Raw genomic sequence first — 19,630 nt, 5'->3', positions numbered from 1 at the left:
CTGTGCTCAACGCTTAGGTCAAGAGCTTTGTTTCACGGCGATCCACCAACCCACCCTAACGACTTTCTCAATCGCTATCTCCTTTCGGGTAGCACCAGTAGCCGCGCTATGGCCACGGACTTCCGCCACACTTCCAGGTACCTCCCTCGGGTGCCGAAACAAGTTGGAGTGAAACGCGGTTTACGGAGTGATTTGCCATTGGAGGCTAAGATTTCCGATTACTATGGCCCGAACCCGGACAATAACCGTTGGCTGAGGCGTCATGCAGTCTTCAACCATCTCTACCGACGGAAAGAGGCTGTTGGAGGCGCATCAGACGATGACTGCAAACAGGCTAGACGGATCTCAGAGGACTTGCGAGGCACGTTTGCCGATCTAGCAACCAAGATCACGCCCTCGAAGCCAAGGCGAAAAGGCAAGGACAAGGCCAGGGTACGCAAACCCGATTTCGACAAGCAGGACGAGACACACGCCAACCTGCTAGGTACCATGAGGTCAGAACTGCAGGAGAACGAAATACACAGTAACTTTGACTTCCTCTCCTTCTATCGTCGCGCCTTCGGCCTCGTTCTACGCCTTCGCGAGGAAGTTCTCATGAGCGACGATGTACGGCGCTCCCGGGCTGAAGACATCAATGCAAATCCCGAGCCCCACAATTTCCAACTGATAACAGATCTCTTCCGCGATCTTCGAATTGAGCCCAAGACTAAGAAAGAAGAAGAGGCCGAAGCGAAGGAGGGTGCTGGACAGCAGCTCTCAGCCAAAGTCGTACCGTTGAAGCAGATTCGACGTGTCGCTGAGATGATGCATGACTTGACCCTTGCCAAGGGTGATGTGGAGTTGAGGCGCGCCAAGTTACGGGTCAAGGGGGATTGGGAGGGTCTCAAGGCTTCGTATGCTGCTGAAGAAGCTGAGAAAGAGGCTTCTGGTGTCGAAGAGAGCGTTCCACAGGCAGAATCCGAAGACGAAGTGGTGACTGAGGTTTCCGATGCTTTAGATGGCCTTGCGCCTCCGCTGAGCATCGTCAACGGCACCAAGCGCACGTTCGAGGCAGATCGAGACTCAGAAGATGGTGGGACGTATACGCTGGGGTCTCAGATCTTGGGACAAAAGCATACACAGTGCGACACGAAAAACTGGTCAGACGAGCCTGATAGTCTAGAAGTCCTTGATGTCGCTATCGATACCCAGGATATGGAGGCCCTGTCACGCTTCGAGGACAAGAGAAATGACATCAGGCGCAAATGCGAAGCGGGCGTTGACTCCGCGAACCGCCCAGTTCACTTGCTCAACTCAGGCGGTTGGAACGGCGCATGTGTAGAAGTCGCTACGGACGAACACATCCCCACTTCCATTGCGCCCGAAGCAGACCAGCGCCATTCCTTGGGCGCGCAAATCAGTCAGGTCATGGGCACTGCTGCCGCAATCTCACTCGCAGCACCCATCAACGATGACAACAAACACAGCGGCACAAGATCTATAGGGTGCGTTTCATTAGCTACGGCGACCAGGAACAAGCCAAAAGGGATATACCACCGCATCACATATTCCAGCACTACGTCTCGCAAATCCCGTATCACGGCCATCTTTCCTTCGTCATCTTCTAGGAACACCAAGCTTCTAGCGCTAACCCAGCCGCGAAAGGCCTCATTCCAACGTCTCTCTGGTACCACTAGGAAGCATCGCATCGCCTTTCACTGCTACACGCGATGCGCTATGGCTCGTGCCCTACATGGCCAGCAGACTCGTCTGCAGCGACGAATGGCGATTGCCGTTGCGGAGCTGAAGAAGAAGGCCAGGAGGGATTCGGCCGGTAAGTTTTGACGGTATGAAGTGCATTTGAGATATATACTGACTTCGTATCTCCACCTCTGCAGAGTTGGAAAGAGTCTGGTCGAGCGTTAGGGATATGGAAATTGGCAGGGTTTGGGAGACGGAGAGTGATGTGAGTTTGGACTGAGGGGGAAGGAGAGTGCTTGGTGAAGAGGGATCCACGAACAACGAGTTGCGGTCGCGTAGATTCGTACTTTTGAGTAAGCATAGCATAGCAGTGCGATGTGATGCCAGCTAGGACGTCCAGACAATGGCACAAATTCTCTTCACAAACGGTCTATAAACACATTTCTAACGGCCGTTACGCTTTTAGTAACCCCCCATCAGCCCGGTTTCTTTTACAGTCTGACCCACATCACGCCATACTCATCCCTCGAACATCTTCGTAGTACTAACGTTAATCCGACTCCACGCCTTCCCTGTCCTCAAAGCCTCTAGAAACTTCGCAGGCCAATAGATATGATACAAAACGAAAAAGGGCAGAGGGTCTTCGAACAAATACGTCCCATCCTTCCAACCGACAACATGACTCCAAAATGTCGCCAAGTCATTGAAAGCAGCCTGGAAGGTCGCGACGCCGAAAAGTAAATCAAGAAGCGGCAGGACAACAAAAGACACCAAGTCATGGCCGATCCAGTAATAGCTGTATGTCGGGGAGCGAGGGAAAACAGGACCAATTTTGTGTTTCGATGACAAGGGGTTAGGGCTGTTGAAAATGGAGAGGTAAGCTTCTGCCATTTCGGGAGTTTGCTCAAAGAGCACGACGGCCGTGTGGGCGCGCGGGTTGGATTCAATAGGGTAGAACTTGGCGGCTGCGCCTTTGTCGTCGTTCTCGACTAGGAAGTCGAAGCTTAGGTGGCCGGTGAAGCTTTCGCCGCCGTCCTTGCACACGCGCTCGGTAAAGCCAAGCATCTTCTTGCTGAGGGGCGACGAGGCAGGCAGCGGCTCGTAGTGCATGAGGAGTTCTAGGCTGGGACAGCTGGTGAAGGCTTTTACTTTTCCACGGATGACGAGGGCGTGCGTACAGTATTCGCTTCCTTTGATGAATTGCTGGAGCTGGAACGGGTTCTCTTTGGTGATGTTGAGCGAGTGGATGTATTGGGCTGTGGCGTCTGGGCTATTGAATGGCAGCAGCGTCATCATGTTGTTCCTGGCCTTGTCGTCCACACCGATGGGTTTCATGATGAACTGTCGTCTTGGTACCGTTCTTCCTGATTTCGTTGGCGTTCTGTGCAGCTCACCCATGAGCACATCGAGCGCTTCATGTGGGTTGGTGCAGCGGTGCGATTCCGGGATTGGGAGACCAAGCGACTCGATGTAGTCGATGAACTTGTCCTTTTCATGGAACTTTTCGACAACGTCTTCCCGGAACTGGATGGCTTCGAAATGGCGGCCTTGTTCTCTTGCTTGCTTCTCTGCTAGGCGGACGACTTGGCCATCTTCTACGGCTGCGACAACGCTGGAGCAACTGATCCATAGGTCCACTTTCTCGCGTTGGATGATCGAGAGAATGGAGTCAATGTATGGCTCTGCATCGTCGCCACTCGGTGTGTCCAGACAGTAGTACTTCGCAATAGCGCTGGAGAAGCGACCTGGCGATAAAGAAGAGATGTCGGCGCCAACGATGCGATGCGGTGTATGCTGCGACAGGTTGCGCGCAATCGTCAGCCCTTTGGTCATGGACACCCCAGTGACGAGGATAGTTTTCCGTCTTCGTGCCGCCGCCACATGCTGCTTATCCTCGGTCGAAAAGGTTGCGTTGTGCTGCCCATGGAGTCGCGACACTGCAAGACCAAGCAAGACCAGCGCTGCCGACACAGGCGCGCAAACAGCGCTCAGAGCCAGTAGAAGCACATTCTTCCACACATGGCTATAGTAAAACGGCACCACGGCATCCTTCTTTCCCTCTGCCATGTCTTCGCCGTTGCTGTTGATGGAAGAGAAGTGCTCGTGACCTCGGCACTTGTTCTCGCACAGTCTTCACCGTTCAGACGTTTCCCAACACACCACCAACGGCGTTACCTTATCAAAAAAAGGACCGAGAGAGGTCTCAACTATGCCCTTGCAAAAGCCTGCAAGCTGTGCTGCACTGCAATGCGGGCTGCAAGTAAGTAGGAATTAGCGGTGCAGACGGACGGCTCGTAGTCACGCAATGCGTTCATGCATAGGCGAGGTGATTGATGTGCGTGCGGCTACGTTCGCCCAGACAAAGCTGTTGGCCTGAGAAGGCTGGCTTTGCTCGCTAGTCTAGACGTCATCGTTACTTCACTCATGTACGACATTGTGGAACCCTAGACTCCATCCTGTCTGCGATCTGGTCGTAGTAGATCCTGTTTGCGATCTGGCCGCGATCGGCGGATGGGGGTTGAGGGGTTTGGGCGGCGGATGCAGGGCTCATGGTTATTTCCTCGACCGCGACGTGTCATGCCGTGGTCACAACATCACCACAGTCTGTCAATGTCGGCCTCGCAGAGATGCTTCGCAGAATTCATGAAACTATAGATTCATCTGTTTATGCCGTTTGTTTTTGCAAGCATTGAGGCATTGCTGGCACCTGTAGCTGGTAGCAGCCGGGTACCGTCGCCGCGCCGAGGCGCTCAGGACCCACCAGTACTGAAACTCGCGATTCATAAGATTACAACGCGTCATGTACCAAGTTATGATGCCTTCTTCTAGCCAACGCATCGTGTGATTTCGATGCCGTCCTGTGCTCGTCAGTAAATGCGCGTGAGAGACGGCCGGCGCTCCAACTCACAGGTACGCCCGTTGGCTCGTAGCTGTTTACCAGCTTGCTCTCGTACTTGAGATTCGGGTTGCCTTTGCTCTCGCTGAACTTGGCCTTGCCGTATCTCTTCTCGTACATCTTGACGTTGGTCTCAGCAATGCCGCTGAGGTTTGTCTGACCGCCCTCTCCAGCCTCCTTGACCTTCTCCTCAACGCTCGACCTGACATACTTCAAGTACGGCGGATTTCCGGGCTTGATGACATTGTCTGCTGCCAACACGGAGCCTTTTGTGACCAGGCCAAGCTCCTCGCAGAGCTTCAGGTCTGTTGTGTAGGCAGGCTTGTAGTGGTCCAGGAACATGAGATCGACTTGCTTCAGTTGGCCCGATGCTGCCAGCCGCGCAATGCCTTCGTCGCTTGAGCCCACAATTACCTTTACAAGGTCGGTGAGGCCTGCAAGGTCGACCAAAGACATGATGACAGCCGCAAAGGCGGGATCGCGCTCGAAGCTGAAGTATCGCTCGCCGCCTGCTTTTCGTACAGCATCTGCGAAAAGAATACATGAATAGCCTACGTAGCCGCCGAGCTCGACCTACGTGCTGTTAGGGGTGTAATTCGAGTGCAGGGACATTCATACCATGGTTTTTGGCTTTACTTCCGCGATCAAGTCCGTGACAATGCGGCCCTTGTCCTCTCCCACATTCATGAGATACTTCTTTGTGCGTCCATACTCGTCAATGGCTGCCAGAACATGTTCTGGTGATCCTCGTATCTTCTCGATGTTGGGATGTGAATAGACGAAGTGCAGGAGCTCGATTTCGCGCCCATCGTCGAAAAACGCACCCTCCTCCTCTTGCGCTGCATATGCTTTGCTTTGATCAAAGCTGCCCATTGTTGCTGTTGTTCAATGGCAATCTGAAATTGTGCGGACAGTCGTAAGCTCGACGCGTCCGAGCTACCACAGTTGCCCCTCAACGCGTCCGGTCTAGTGCGGGGCTGTGATCAGTAATGACGAAATACATGCAGGAACATGTACGAGTGGCGCTTAGTCCATTCGACTGCTTTAGCACCCAATCTGCCTCCGTGGAGGCGTCTAGATGTCACTCCTTATGTTAGCACATTAGCAATTGACATCGCGCAAATTGCTTTTCCTGCAAAACCCCATTATTGAGGGTGGGATGCCAATGTAGGTGTGACGCCGTATCCTGCCTTTTCCATGCCACACTCCCGTGTACGCGTCAAAGCGCCCTTGGCACCGGTTGAGGCGAGTTCGCACTATGCCATGCGGATACGCGACGCTCATGTGGGGCGGTTCATTGGTGCATACACGGTCCTGTATAGTGTTGACGTTGAGTTGGGTGTGGCTGTCGTCAACGATCTAGAGCTCGCTGTGTCCGCTAACCGACTACGGAGCCACAAGGACTTGCCATGACAACGTACGCTTACCTCTACCAGGCAATATACCTCAACGATCCTGGATCCGCCAAACTCTATCTACCCGAAGCGGGAACTAGAATCGAAAAGATCTCGCTGAATGTCACAATTTTCCAGCTTGTCCCTGGACTGAGGGGTAAGAAAGTGCCGCTGTATGGCTACCGGTAGCGCACTATCAGCCCTGCGCACACACTGCACCTCTTCTGACTCGCTGGCAAATGGGGACTCTGCCACCATCTGCCACAGAGCGTCAGCAATCGAACGATGTGAATCCTGAAGTGGATATGAGGTGATTTCGATGGCTGCCCCGCAGTTGTATGTAGTGTATCTCATTCACTCCACCACGGGAGAGACTCCGTTGTTGGCACTAGATGGGTTCGCGGCTTGTGCTACGCCGAGTTCGTCCTTGGCCGAAGGCAAGTAGGATGGTTCTGCTGTGCCCAAGCCCGCAAAAACCCATGTTGCATGAGTAAAGTGCATATCCCATGTGCCGGAACCGGGTTTTACCGCTGGGAGGGCAATGTTGTTGAAGTCATTTCATCATGGCTGGCCAGTAGGAGCCTAGTTTGGCTCGAAGTGAAGTGGCACCAAGTCCAAACAACAAGGGATCCACGAGTGGCCGCATCATGAACGAGAATAATGCGTATGGTTGACGTTGTCTGGAGCGCTGCCGACCTTTGAGAGCCAATGGAGGCAGAGCGTGTACCGCGAGCTATGTGAGTAGTCCCAGACGATATCGGTCTGTCGCCATTTATATAGAGCAGTCCTGCGTACACTGACCCCGCAGAACTCAACGTATCTCATTCACACCTTTTCCACCTCTTTTCACCATGTCAGACCTCAAAGCTTCCGTTGTCGAGACCCAAAACGGCTTCCACGTCGAGGGATACGAGAAGATCGAATATGACTTCACCTTCCTCGATGGCGTCTTCAACCCTGCCAACAACAACCTGGCCAAGTGCTACGAGCGTTGGGGCCGCTGCCTGGCTGTCATGGATCTTAACATCTACAACGTCTATGGCGATGAGATGCAAAAGTACTTCGACCACTACAACCTGCCCCTGACGATCCACAAGACCATGATCGGCGAAAAGGCCAAGTCCATGGAGACTCTCCTAAGCATCGTTGACTCGATGACCGACTTTGGCATCATCCGAAAGGAGCCCGTCCTTGTCGTGGTATGTTCTCCACCCCGAATGAGGTGTTGCAGAATGCTGACCTATCGCAGGGTGGTGGTTTGGTGACTGACGTTGCTGGGTAAAAAATAGCTCTAAGGCACTCTGGCCTGACTGCGCTGTAGGAATGGAGTTAACTCGTGACCTAGATTTGCTTGCGCGGCATACCGAAGAAATACCAACTTCATCCGTATCCCAACTACCGTCATTGGCCTGATCGATGCCAGTGTCAGCATCAAGGTCGCCGTCAACTACGGCAACTACAAGAACCGTCTCGGAGCGTACCACGCCCCGATGCACACATTCCTCGACTTCTCTTTCTTGAAGACCCTGCCAGAGGGCCAAGTACGAAACGGTTTCGCAGAGTTGATCAAGATTTCGACCTGCGCCCACAAGCCAACATTTGACCTGCTGGACAAGTACTGCGAGAAGCTAATCACTTCTCGGTTCGGTCGTGAGGGCAACGACAAGGAGGTTCTCCAGGCAGCGGATGAGATCAACCGTGCTGGTATCCACGAGATGTTGAAGCTCGAGACGCCCAACCTCCACGAGATCGGTCTCGACCGTGTCATTGCCTACGGCCACACCTGGAGTCCGCTCCACGAAGTAATGTTACCGCACCCTAAGCACGTTGCCTTTGCTGACTCTTCCGAAGCTTTCACCCAAGGTTCCGCTCCGTCACGGACATGCCATCTCCATCGACATGGCCTACTCGGCGACATTGGCAAACCAGCGCGGTCTCCTCAGCGACGAGGAGCACAGGAGGCTGTTGAACCTGTTCTCCAGGGCTGGTCTGTCCATGGACCACGAGCTGTTCGACGAGGACATGCTCGACAAGGCCACCAAGGCTATCCTGAAGACTCGTGACGGTCTGCTCCGTGCTGCCGTGCCCAACCCTATCGGTACTTGCGTGTTCCTGAACGACGTCTCTCCCGAGGAGATGAACAAGGCTCTGCGACGACACAAGGAGCTGATGAAGGAGTACCCTCGTGAGGGCGCCGGTCTCGACGCCTTTGTCGATGCCTCCGACACTGGATATACCATGAACGACAAGCCCATCGAGGATGCTATGCACGAGTCGAAGAAGACCATGAACGGCATGAGCAACGGCGCGGTCAACGGTACTGCCAAGGGCCAGGCGAACGGTCCTCCCCAGGGTCTCCAGGAGGTCATGGCCAACGGGTACGAGAACGGATACAAGAACTAGGCGCGACATAGCTGCGAATAAGTCCGACTAGGCAAGCGCATGTCCGACGGTTGCGATGACTAGAATGTGAAAGCGGTTGTTTGAAGCGGCGGCACTGTCTCCAGGCCGCAGTGGTGGATCGCGACATGCTTCAAGCTCATCAGCTTCCCCAAAATGAAAAAAACAATTCACTCTACACAATACTCTATGGCCTTTGACTCCGTGAAACATGTTGTGGCCCGTGGGACGGGTGAGTGCGCGGCGGTGTCGATGTGTGCAGTCGAATGAAGTGGGCACTGAAGATACGTTACGCGGTTCTCGATTGAATGTTGCGGTTGCGCCATGGTCTTTTCTGCAGCATCATGCCGTCGCCAGTGTTGGTGTTGGTGGGCCGCACGCCTCGTCGCCCTCGTCGCTGTTGCCGCTCCATCGCACGGTGGTGCCCGTGCCCGGAAAACCCTTCTGCCCGTGCACCGGCTTGGCGCCCCCACACGTCAGTATAAAAACTCTGCGCCCCTCGTCCTCCTTTGTCGCTCCTTGATCAAAAAATACAAACGATCCCAGCCACGACTATCAGAACATCTCTGTCTTTTAGTTGCCAGTCACTACGGTGGCGTGGGATCGGAGAGCGATACTCCTGTAGGAAGCTGCTTTCTCGTTGGGTCGTCTTCAGTGATGGCGATGAGTCTGCGGTGTCGATTTATTTGGAGGACATACCCATGTCTCGTGCATGCGTTATGAGTATGATGTACTTGTCAGTCTGTCATGGTTGCTCTGACTCTTTGATTCCATGGCTCGTCGTTGTTGGATTCGTGACCTTTAGCCCTATGTCATCGTGCACGGAGTTGGCGAAGAGGTCTGCAAGGTTCAGAAGCAAGAAAGAGACAGAGCACGACACGGAAGTCATTAATGTCAATTGACTATTTGTCGTCGTTATCTATCATGCCCGAGTGTCATGATCGTAATGGCACCCGTTTGCTGTGCATAAATCATCTGGTAGAATGGTCTAGCCTCGGCTGACCCATGGCCTTCTATGGGATCGCAACCTTTACGTCGTCTTCGTACTCCACGTCTTTGATGCCATCCTTTGTTATGACCTTGACCAGTACGCCCTTGAAATCGATTGGCAGACGTCGCTTCAGCTCCTCGGTGCACATACGCAGGATCTTCATGCCTTGTTCGTAGTCGATGTCAGGATGGTGATGCTTGTCGAGCAGAGAGAGGCAGTAGTACCTGGCAGTACCGTGTTAGCATGGGCCTGAACGTGCGAGAGGTGCTGCATTGGAGAGGGCAGCGGGTGGGACGTACTGTGCGTATCCATGTGCGGCGTATGGGAGCGGTGCTTGACTCGCCAAGTAGTCGATCCAGTAGAGAGTTGGCTTGTCGGCAATCGTGTCGTATCCACCCAGGAGCAAGTTGACCGTGTATGGTTTTCTTGATCGCAGCGCCGACGCCAGTTCTCCTCGGACGAAGTTGGCAGTTGCAGCGGGTGACAGCTCCATGTTGTTGCGCATCGAGTATAATTGTACGTTTGCCTGGATGTATTCGGCGAATTGGACTGCACCACCGTCAGCTACCGCTAGTCGCCGTGGCCGCTCCTGTCATACCCGTATCGCCGGCTTCTCCAGAGAAGGCCATCAGCGTGTGTGTGTTGAGTACTCGGGTCTTGTCGTCGGACGCCTTGAGGATGGTGGCGCCACGCATGGCGGCTTTGGAGGCGGCGATGAGGGTAAAGTCCTTGCCGGTGATTCCTAGCAAGACCTCCCTGTGCAAGAGTCAGTATCCAGATAGCGCGTCTTGTGAACGACGTACATGGTGATGAGCTTGGGGTGGTGGCTGTGGGGAGGGAAGGCGACTGTCGTCGGGCGTGGACAGGCGGGCGGGGAGGCGTAAGATCAGGCAACGTCAGCGTCCGGATTCACGGTCGTGGTGGTTCAGCGGCAAGGACCGTTTGGTGTGGTTATGGCTGTGGTGGTGTTGACGCCGCACGCGAAGGCAGCTCCCAGCGTCGCGGCTGCCGTACACATGAAGCTTGGGCCAGCTCGGCCTTGGCAGGACTGGACTCGTCGCGCACCCGCTGTGCCCATATGTCGCCTGCACAGTCGCAACGTCTACAGTGAACTGCTCGAATACAAGCCACGGCTACGTGTGCTTGAGCTTTTCCTCCGCCACCCTTCAGATGATACACAGACGGCCGCGCATGACTTTACCGGTACCCCCGAGGCACCATGAAACCTGTGACAGACGCGGCAGGTTAGTCTTCTGTAGAACAGAGAGGAGTGTATAAATGTATTAATAATCTATATAGAGAGAGAAACCCCTAGTATATATAATAGAGAGGTAACACTAGTAAGTAAATATATAGTAAATAAGTAGATTATGTATATAGATACCTAACTAATAGCCTCTCTAAATTCTAACTTAAAATATACGCTATTTATATAATAAAAGATACCTAAAGTACTATAAATAGTATTAAACTTTATAAAGTCTAATACTTTTATAAGTATATTAGCTAGATTTACTTTACTACTAATCTATATAATAGTAATATTACTATTATAAATATATTTATAAAAAAAATAGTAATATATATTAATATATTTACTATATTAATATATTTACTATATTAATAAAACTTAGAATTTTTTAATAGCTTAATAGTAAACTTATTATTAATATAAATAAAAATATTATTAAAATAGAAACTTATATATAAGTTATTAATAAATTTTTTAATTTATAATACTTTTTTAACTATTTTAAAAAAAGCTATATATTTAGCTTTATATATAGAAAGAGTAGTAACTTTCTAAATACTTAAAGACTATAATACTAGTTCTCTAGTAAAAGTAAAAATATATTTTATAGTAGAGTAATAAGTATTAAAATAACTAGTTTAGTTAAAGTTATAGTAGCTAAGTAGCTAAGTATTACTTTTATAATAAGTAATATCTATATTAGTAGTACGCTATATATATATATAAGCGCGTGTAAAAGTATTAAAATAAGTTTAGTTAAAGTTAGTATTATACTAGCTATAAAGAAAAGTAGTATATATAAGATTAATTTATATTATAGTAAAAAAGTAATTAAGTAAACTAAATTTCTAAAGATACTTCTTATAGAATTATACTTTAGTAATAGTATTCTTTTCTTAATAAAGCTTATTATAATAGTTATAAGAAGTTTATATAAATAGAAAGTTATAGAAACTAAAATAGTCTAGTAAGTATTAAATATACTTAGCTTAATAAATTTTAATAGTACTTTATATATATTTAATATATATACTAAGATAAAGAGTATTAGAATTTTTAGATATAATAGTAAATAACTTAAATAGTTCTTTATAAAAATTATAGATAAGTATATAGCTAGTAGTATATATATAAATATTATTAATATATATAGAGATAATAAGTACTTTAGTAGTATAGATATAGATATATAGGTTAAAGAGAGATATATAAAACTCTATCTAAAAGAGTTATATAGTAAGTATATTATACTATATATAAAAAACTTATATAAAACTATATAAAAACTTTATAAGTATCTAGATCTTACTTAAAGCTAGTATTATAAGTAGAGGTAGTATAATATAAAGTATTTTCTAAAAAGTAGCGTTTAAGAAAGTAATATAAATATTAGATTAGCTTATAATCTAATTAAGTAAAGTATAAATTATAAGTAAAATATAAATAGATATAGACTATATAGTTAGAGAGAATATCTTATTATAGTTACTAGAATATTAGTATTATAGACTAGCCTTAGAGTTAGAATATACTAAGTATTAATAGAATATTATAAAGCTTAGAACTTAAGAAACTATATATAGAATCTAGAGGTTTATATAGTAAGTCTAGACCTTACCTATATCTTCTCTATTCTAGCCTAGGCTTAGATAAAGCCTAAAACTATTATAGTTAGTAGTTTTTATAAATAATAATATAAGTCTTAAGTTTAGTAAAATTACTAGTAAAGATAGATTTAGCTTTAAATATAATCTTTATTAGAAGAGCCTTAGTACTAGTAGAAAAAGTTACTATCTTATATACTCTCTTTTATAGAAGTAAGTTAAACTTAGTATATATTATAGTACGCTAGCTATCTACCTAAAGTATAGTTATAGCTTTTTTATAATTCTATAGTATATAAATAGATATAGTAGAGATAGAAGGTATAGTAGCTATAGTAAGATTAAAATATAAGTTATTAAGATTATTATTAAGAAGATAAGTACTAGGTAATAGATCTATAACTTATAGATATAAGTAATTAAGATTATTATCTAGCTAGTTATTATAGACTAGTACACTAATACTTTATAAAGAAAAAGATAAGAAATAGATAATATTATTATTAAAACTATTATAAACTTTAATATTATAGTTTAAAAAATATAAAAAATATAAAGTAGCTAAGAGATCTAAGTTAAGTAAATTATTATTAAAAAAACTCTTATCTATATTTATAAAGTTATTAGTATTATTATTAAGCTTACTTTTTTAATAAAGATTAGTAGTATATTTATATTCTATATAGAATATATTATAAGTAATAGTATAGAGCTTAATATTCTTATTAAAAGAATAAGCAGCTTTCTCTTTTAATACTAAGGTATTATTATTAATCTTTTTAGAGTAGTATTTAGTATAACTATAAGCTAATAAGTATTTAGTTAAACTAAAATATTAGTAATATAAGTAGTGCTAAGAGTAGTTATATTCTACTATAAAGTATAAGAAATAAATATTATCTTATAACTAATTAAGCGCACTATTAGAATATATACTTATTTATTATATACTATTATAGAAGAAGTAGCTATAGATAGTTTTAAGACGTATATATCTAGAATATAAAATACCTAGATTATAGCTAGTCTAATAAGAGACGTAATAATTATATAGCTTATTATCTTTAGTAGAAAAAGATATATAAGCTTAGTTATTAGTAAGATAGATATTATAAAAGTATTATCTATTATATTATCTAGAACTTAAGCTATATATCTTTAGAGTTTACTTAGATATTTTTTAGTATATAAGATAATAATCTATATTAGATAATATAGAGTAAGATATTAGAATTTATTATAGAATATAAGTAAGATATTAGTTAGTAGATTTATAGTAATTATATAGTTCTCTAGATAAGTTATAGATATATATATAAATTAGTATTTTTAAGCGTCTATATATTTAATATATATTTAATATATAGTTAGCTTACTTATTAGTAGCTAGAATACACTAGTAGTAGTATATATAGTAATATTAATATTTAGAGTTATTAGACTTAGAGTCTTTATAATAATATCTTCTATAAACTATATAATTTAGATAGTTATTTTATATACTCTTAGAAACTAGAGTTAATAATATAGTTTTATAACTAGAGAAAAAACTAAAAGTAAAATTATCTTACTAAGAAGTGCTAAGTAAAATAAGTAGTATAGAAATATAGTTCTAGATTTCTTATAGAGTAGAGAGAACTAAAATATAAGAGTTTAGATAATTATTATTAGAGCTATATTTAGAGAATATATTATCTCTACTAAAGATATAAATAGACCTTAGGTTAGTATTAGTAATAATATATTATATTATTTATTAGTTAACTTAGAGAGAATATAAAGAAAAGTTATTATTATAGTTATTATTATAGAAAGTATAGAGCTCTAGAGTATTAGTATAGTTTTAGAAAGAATATAAAAACTATTAACTACTATAAAAATATTATATAAAAGCTATAAAAAATAGAGATATAGTATACGTTAGAAGAAATTAACTCTAAGCAAGTCGCGTAGTCTGCTAGTAGTTTGTAGGCGTTTTACGCGATTTATAGCTTTACTAAATTTATACTTACTAAAACTTTAGTAGTATAGTTTACTAGCGTATTACACTATTTATAACTATTATAGAAATCTTTTAAAGCTATACTAATTATATAAGTAGTATACACTACGCCTTTAGAGTAAACACGCGTGTTTATAGTAATATTACTATTAGTACTATTACTACTAAGATTAGAAATTGTAGTAAACGCTTATTTAGTATTAATACCTCTTATAGTACAGTATAGTTAAGCACTATTATCTATAATCTATAACTATAGTTTACGTATCTTGCGTAGTTAGCGTAATACCTATATAACCTACGTTTAGTAATATATACCTAATCTACACTAGATGTAATATACTTACTTTTTATACTATTATTACGTATTGTTTATTTTATATAGCTACTACTTTTTATACTATTATTATATATTACTTATTTCTTATAGCTACCTCTTCTTATACTATTATTATATATTACTTATTTTCTATATCTACTATAGTTATTATATCTTGTAGAGGTATATCTATAAGATTATTATAAAAATAATTTATAATTTTAACTAGTACGTAGTGCGCTCTTAAAGCTCTCTCTAACTACTATTTTTAAAAATTACTATTACTTTATCTAATTACGCTTAATAAGCGCTGTTATTCTTAGCCTCTTATTTATACTTAGCTAATTCTAATACAACTATAATTTTGCTCTTCTCTTTCTTTAATATACTAACCTTACTAAACTTAACTTATATTTCTACTAATAACGCTTTCTATTAGTTATAATTTCTCTAGAACTAGGTAGTATTACTATTCTTATATATTACTATCTCTAATACCTACTCTAGCAAGCTAGCTATTATATAGTACTACTTACTCTTTGTATTAGATATAAATATCTCTAGCTTTTTAATATTAGTTATGTAGGTAGTTCTTAAATATAGTCTACTTACTCTATCTTCTATCTTATACTTATTCTTCTTAGTATTACCTCTACTTATTCTATATAGAGTAGCTAGCGCTATATTTTAGTTATTATTTTCTTAACTCTTAGTAGCGCGTTTTACTATATTTAAGTACTACTTATATTAGCTAGTATTATAGCTATCTAAGAGATTGTTAATGTTATTTTTATAGTTATTCTCTAGTATCTCTAATATATATTACTTCTTAGTAGTATATATAATTTACTAAATCTCTTTACTAAGCTTCTTCTATATAATTACTCTATACTTAGCTTTTTACTAATTCTAAATATTTTTAAATATTTAGTATATATCTTACCTTGTAAGTATAGGCTTAAATTCTTAACGCGCTCTTACCTTCTAATTTATAGCCTTTAAACTTTATTATTTAGTATCTACTATTATTATCTTATTTACTAATAGTGTAATATAGTGTTATGTATATAAACGCTATTATACTACTACTCTCTTCTATTATAAACTACCTTATATTCTTTATAAGTTCTAGACTCTATTAACTATTTATATTATAGAAAGCTTTTACTATTACTATAGTAATACTTCTATAGAGAAAATAGGTTAAGTTAGAGTCTAAGAGCTAGAACTATTAGTAATTAAATACCTTTAACTTAGGTTAAAGGTATACGTACGTCTATACGTATAAAGTTAAAGTTATCTAGTAAAATATCTTTAGGTTAATAGCTCTCTTTGCGTAAAAGTAAGTATTCTATTAGTGCTATCTTCTAGGTAGTTCTTATAATATATACGCGAAGCTTGCTAGCATTATCTAGTATCTAGTAGTAGTATTATTAGTAGTATAGTAACTCTACTACTATTATATCTTATTACTTTATAAGTAGACACTAGGTTTAGCTTAGAGTTTATAATGCTGTAGTTACTTACTACTATTAGCTACTAAGCTATTTACTATACCTCTATAGTAAAATTCTTAAAAACGTTATAATGCGTCTCTAGCTAAAGTATAATTATAACGCGTCTAGTATATATTATACCTTTATTTATAGTTAAATAAGCTACTAGTAACCTTTACACTCTTATAAGAGTCTAGATATAGTTATCTAGTACGCTTTCTTTTATGCAGCGTTAAGAATACTAGCTTATTTCTCTAAGCGTGTTAGGCTTATTATATTTACTTAGAAAGAATAGGTTAACTAGGTCTTACTTAGTAGTGTAGGCTGTATCTTATAGATTAACTACGTACCTAATACTTATTATAAATATATAGTTAATAGAGTTTCTAGTAAATTCTATATACTTCTATTTAATAGAGTTTTGTTTTGTATATAGCTACTAGAGCTCTAATGTCTATACTCTATCTAAGTCTGTAATAAAACAGCTTTAGCTTATCTAGCTTATTAGCTATTAAAAAAGGTACTTAACGCTCTTAGTGTAAGGTATTAAACTTAGAAAGTCTTTCTCTATCTATTTTAAGATAAAAAGCTTAAACCTAGAGGTATAGAGAGCTAGAAGATAGGTAGCAAGGCCTAGATTTACGCGCTGCTTCTTATCTTTATACTCTTTATAATATTAAAAGCTTTTTTCTTATTTTATATTAACTAATATTAACGTTAGAGGTATCTTACCTATATACTTAAACTATATTCTTATAGTGTTATATACTTTATAGAGTGTTTACTCTATTACTTTATCTATCTAAGAGGCTACTCTTTTACTCTTACTATTTACTACTATCTTATATTAATAGAACTATTTTACTCTATATTACTATAGTTAAGTTTAAAATAAGAGTAGAATAGTTACTATAGTATAGTAGTCTATAATCTAGTAAACCTGCAGCGCTTCTAAGTCTATATATTAGATATAGTTAGCGCCTATATATCTCTATTATCTACTATCTAGTTCTATTTAGTACTATCTTACACTGTTTTGTATAGCTAAGTTTACAACATTATAGTACTTTATTACTTAACTATTCTTTATAAATAATAAGAAGGTATAAGTACTATTTATCTCTACTTTTATAAAATTGCGTAGTAGTCTTATTTACGTAGTAGCTTCTACTAGGTTAAACATTTAATTATAAAACTAGCTCTATTAACACTACGTTCTAGTATATCTACTAAAGCACTATACTATCTTAATTCTAAAGATATATGTATCTTTCTCTATCTATTATTAATTTTTATATAGTAGAATATACCTTTATACTCTCTATTAAAACTAACTTTATTCTTTATAGCTTACATAAATAGATAGAATCTCTATTATTTAATACTTATTTCTCTACTAGTGCTACTTAGCTATAGTAGCTGTTGTATACGTATAAGTGTTTATATTCTACTACCTAGCATATATAGTATAATTATTAATAGTAAGGCTAATTCTTACTTTATACTACTAGTTAGGTCTAGTATTACTATAGTAGAGTTGTAATAATAGCGGGCAGTAGTATACTCTTTAATATTAGTAGACACAATTTAGTGCGTATATAAGTATAGTAGTAACGTAGTAGTTTATTCTTATCTAGGTTAGAGGCGCTAGTAACGTATTATATTGTAGTTATATCTAATTACTATCTAAGATACTACCTTAACTTAGTTATCTTAGAGTAATTAATATAATATTAAATTCTTCTACTATAGTAGTGTCTCTATAATAGTATAAAGCTACTTCTTAGTAGACTTTATCTAAAGTAGCTAATATAAAAGATTAGCTTACTCTATAGCTTCTTCTATTTATATGTATATTATATTATATTCTCTCTCTATAATTATAAGTATATCTTATATACTATTTTATATCTACTAGTGTATTAGTATTATAGTGTGCGCTTTTGTTTTTGTTATACTTATAGTAAGAGCGTTATTCTACGTATAGAAGTTAGTAAAGGCTCTAACTAGTATAACGCTATATATAAGTAGATAGATAGGTTATTATAGTAGAGTTTATATATTTATACTTTATTGCGTAGGTAGAGTATATAAAGATACTATAGGCAAGTTATAGTTAGTAATAGTATTATTATTACCTTCTAGTAACTATATAGAGGTTACTTATATTATTAAGTCTAGCTATCTTTACGTAGTATAAGTACATTATCTACTTATAGATTTATCTTATTATTAACTAGTAGTATCTTTAAGATAAGCTTATCTTTATATATTTATTAATATAGTATATATAGAAGATTTAGCGTCTCTATACTCTATTACGTATTGTTTTCTAATATATATATATATACTATACTTATAGTTGTTAACTATAGTCTTAGACTAGGTAAACTAATGTTATTTTCTCTTAGGCTTCTTTCTAGTGTATTACTATAAGATATTTATCTAGGTAGTGTTAAAGTTAGGTGTATAGAGCTAGTTATATTTATTCTAGTTAATATAATTATTTACGTAGTAAGCCTTCTATATACTACTATCTTAGGCGTAGTGCTTTTAGATAAGGTAGGTAGGCTATATTAGAGTAGGTAGGTTATATATCTAGAACGTTTAAAGCGTTCTTTGCTTTATAGTAATATAATTATAGTTTCTTTAAATACTTAGTATATCTAAGCTAGCTTTAATCTTTTTATTATTCTTAAATAGCAGAATCTTAACTAGAGCTTTTTAATATTCTAGGTGTCTACCTTTACTTATAGAGTATAATATATTAATAATAGTTATAAGAATCTATAGCTATACTATCTTATAACTATCTAATATAGTTAAAAACTATTATCTATTATCTTCTTGCAAGAACTCTTAGACCTAAATAAAGTTCTTTCTTTATTTATTACTACTATACTACGTAGAGTAACGTATCTAATCTTAATAGGCGTGCTCTAGATTATTATAGTACTATCTACTTAGTGTCTAACATTTTATAGAGAGATAGATACTAACTAAAAGATTATCTACCTAGAATAGATTAGACTTAAGCCTATTCTCTTTCTAAGATAAACTTAGTTTACTCTTATATCTCTTTTAATTCTCTTAGATAAAAACTATAATAGTATGTTTAAAGTCTAGTATATTAAGCTAGTTTACTACGTCTCTTAGTCTTATTATCTTTATATATAGTTAAGCTCTAGTAATATACTATTTTAGTTTTTAATACGTTAGTGCGCTAGTAAAGCTAGTTATATATATCTTCTTCTACTAATTAATAACTCTAACTAGCCTTAAATATTCTAAAATAAGTATATTATTAGCTTCTAGAATAGTAAGCCTTTATAAGTTCTATTTATATATCTACGTAATAAAGTCTCTTTTATTTATCTTTGTATATATTCTCTTTACTATATTAATGTAGTAGATCTTACTATTAGTACCTATATATAAGCTATTAAGCGCACTAAACTATTAGATATTATTCGCGATATGCGTTAAGGCGTGCTATTTTAGGTAGTTAAAGTATAGTTCTATATTTCTTTTCTCTTATTTATATAGTTAAAACTTTTCTTTTAGTATATATATACACTAGAGATATAACTAGATAT

The 19,630-nt window shown here is 39.5% G+C and overlaps 5 protein-coding genes across 5 annotated transcripts; 2 read left to right on the top strand and 3 right to left on the bottom strand.

The window, feature by feature from the left end:
• Window positions 1–108: 108 nt before the first annotated feature.
• J4E79_006331 (uncharacterized protein) lies at window positions 109–1,824 on the top strand (the record flags this gene model as incomplete). The annotated part of the gene is made up of 2 exons (XM_049355202.1): window positions 109–1,484; window positions 1,554–1,824. 2 exons carry the CDS (start codon window positions 109–111, stop codon window positions 1,822–1,824), a joined length of 1,647 nt encoding a protein of 548 aa, XP_049210598.1.
• Window positions 1,825–2,199: 375 nt separating this feature from the next.
• Window positions 2,200–3,513, bottom strand: J4E79_006330 (uncharacterized protein; the record flags this gene model as incomplete). Its single annotated transcript, XM_049355201.1, has 1 exon — window positions 2,200–3,513. The coding sequence occupies one exon, from the start codon at window positions 3,511–3,513 to the stop codon at window positions 2,200–2,202; it is 1,314 nt and encodes a 437-aa protein (XP_049210597.1).
• A 992-nt stretch (window positions 3,514–4,505) lies between these two features.
• On the bottom strand, window positions 4,506–5,449 carry J4E79_006329 (uncharacterized protein; the record flags this gene model as incomplete). Its single annotated transcript, XM_049355200.1, has 3 exons — window positions 4,506–4,538; window positions 4,589–5,149; window positions 5,195–5,449. The coding sequence occupies 3 exons, from the start codon at window positions 5,447–5,449 to the stop codon at window positions 4,506–4,508; spliced, it is 849 nt and encodes a 282-aa protein (XP_049210596.1).
• Window positions 5,450–6,821: 1,372 nt separating this feature from the next.
• On the top strand, window positions 6,822–8,373 carry J4E79_006328 (uncharacterized protein; the record flags this gene model as incomplete). The annotated part of the gene is made up of 4 exons (XM_049355199.1): window positions 6,822–7,169; window positions 7,220–7,248; window positions 7,316–7,772; window positions 7,822–8,373. The coding sequence occupies 4 exons, from the start codon at window positions 6,822–6,824 to the stop codon at window positions 8,371–8,373; spliced, it is 1,386 nt and encodes a 461-aa protein (XP_049210595.1).
• Window positions 8,374–9,383: 1,010 nt separating this feature from the next.
• PCB4 (putative proteasome subunit beta type-4) lies at window positions 9,384–10,056 on the bottom strand (the record flags this gene model as incomplete). Its single annotated transcript, XM_049355198.1, has 3 exons — window positions 9,384–9,585; window positions 9,661–9,910; window positions 9,960–10,056. The coding sequence occupies 3 exons, from the start codon at window positions 10,054–10,056 to the stop codon at window positions 9,384–9,386; spliced, it is 549 nt and encodes a 182-aa protein (XP_049210594.1).
• Between the last annotated feature and the right edge of the window lie 9,574 nt (window positions 10,057–19,630).

The sequence above is a fragment of the Alternaria viburni genome (genome assembly GCF_023758015.1).
Source record: "Alternaria viburni strain BMP 2772 chromosome Unknown scaffold_12, whole genome shotgun sequence".
NCBI classification, from domain to species: Eukaryota; Fungi; Ascomycota; class Dothideomycetes; order Pleosporales; family Pleosporaceae; genus Alternaria; species Alternaria viburni.
This window is presented reverse-complemented; position numbering and strand designations above follow the sequence as displayed.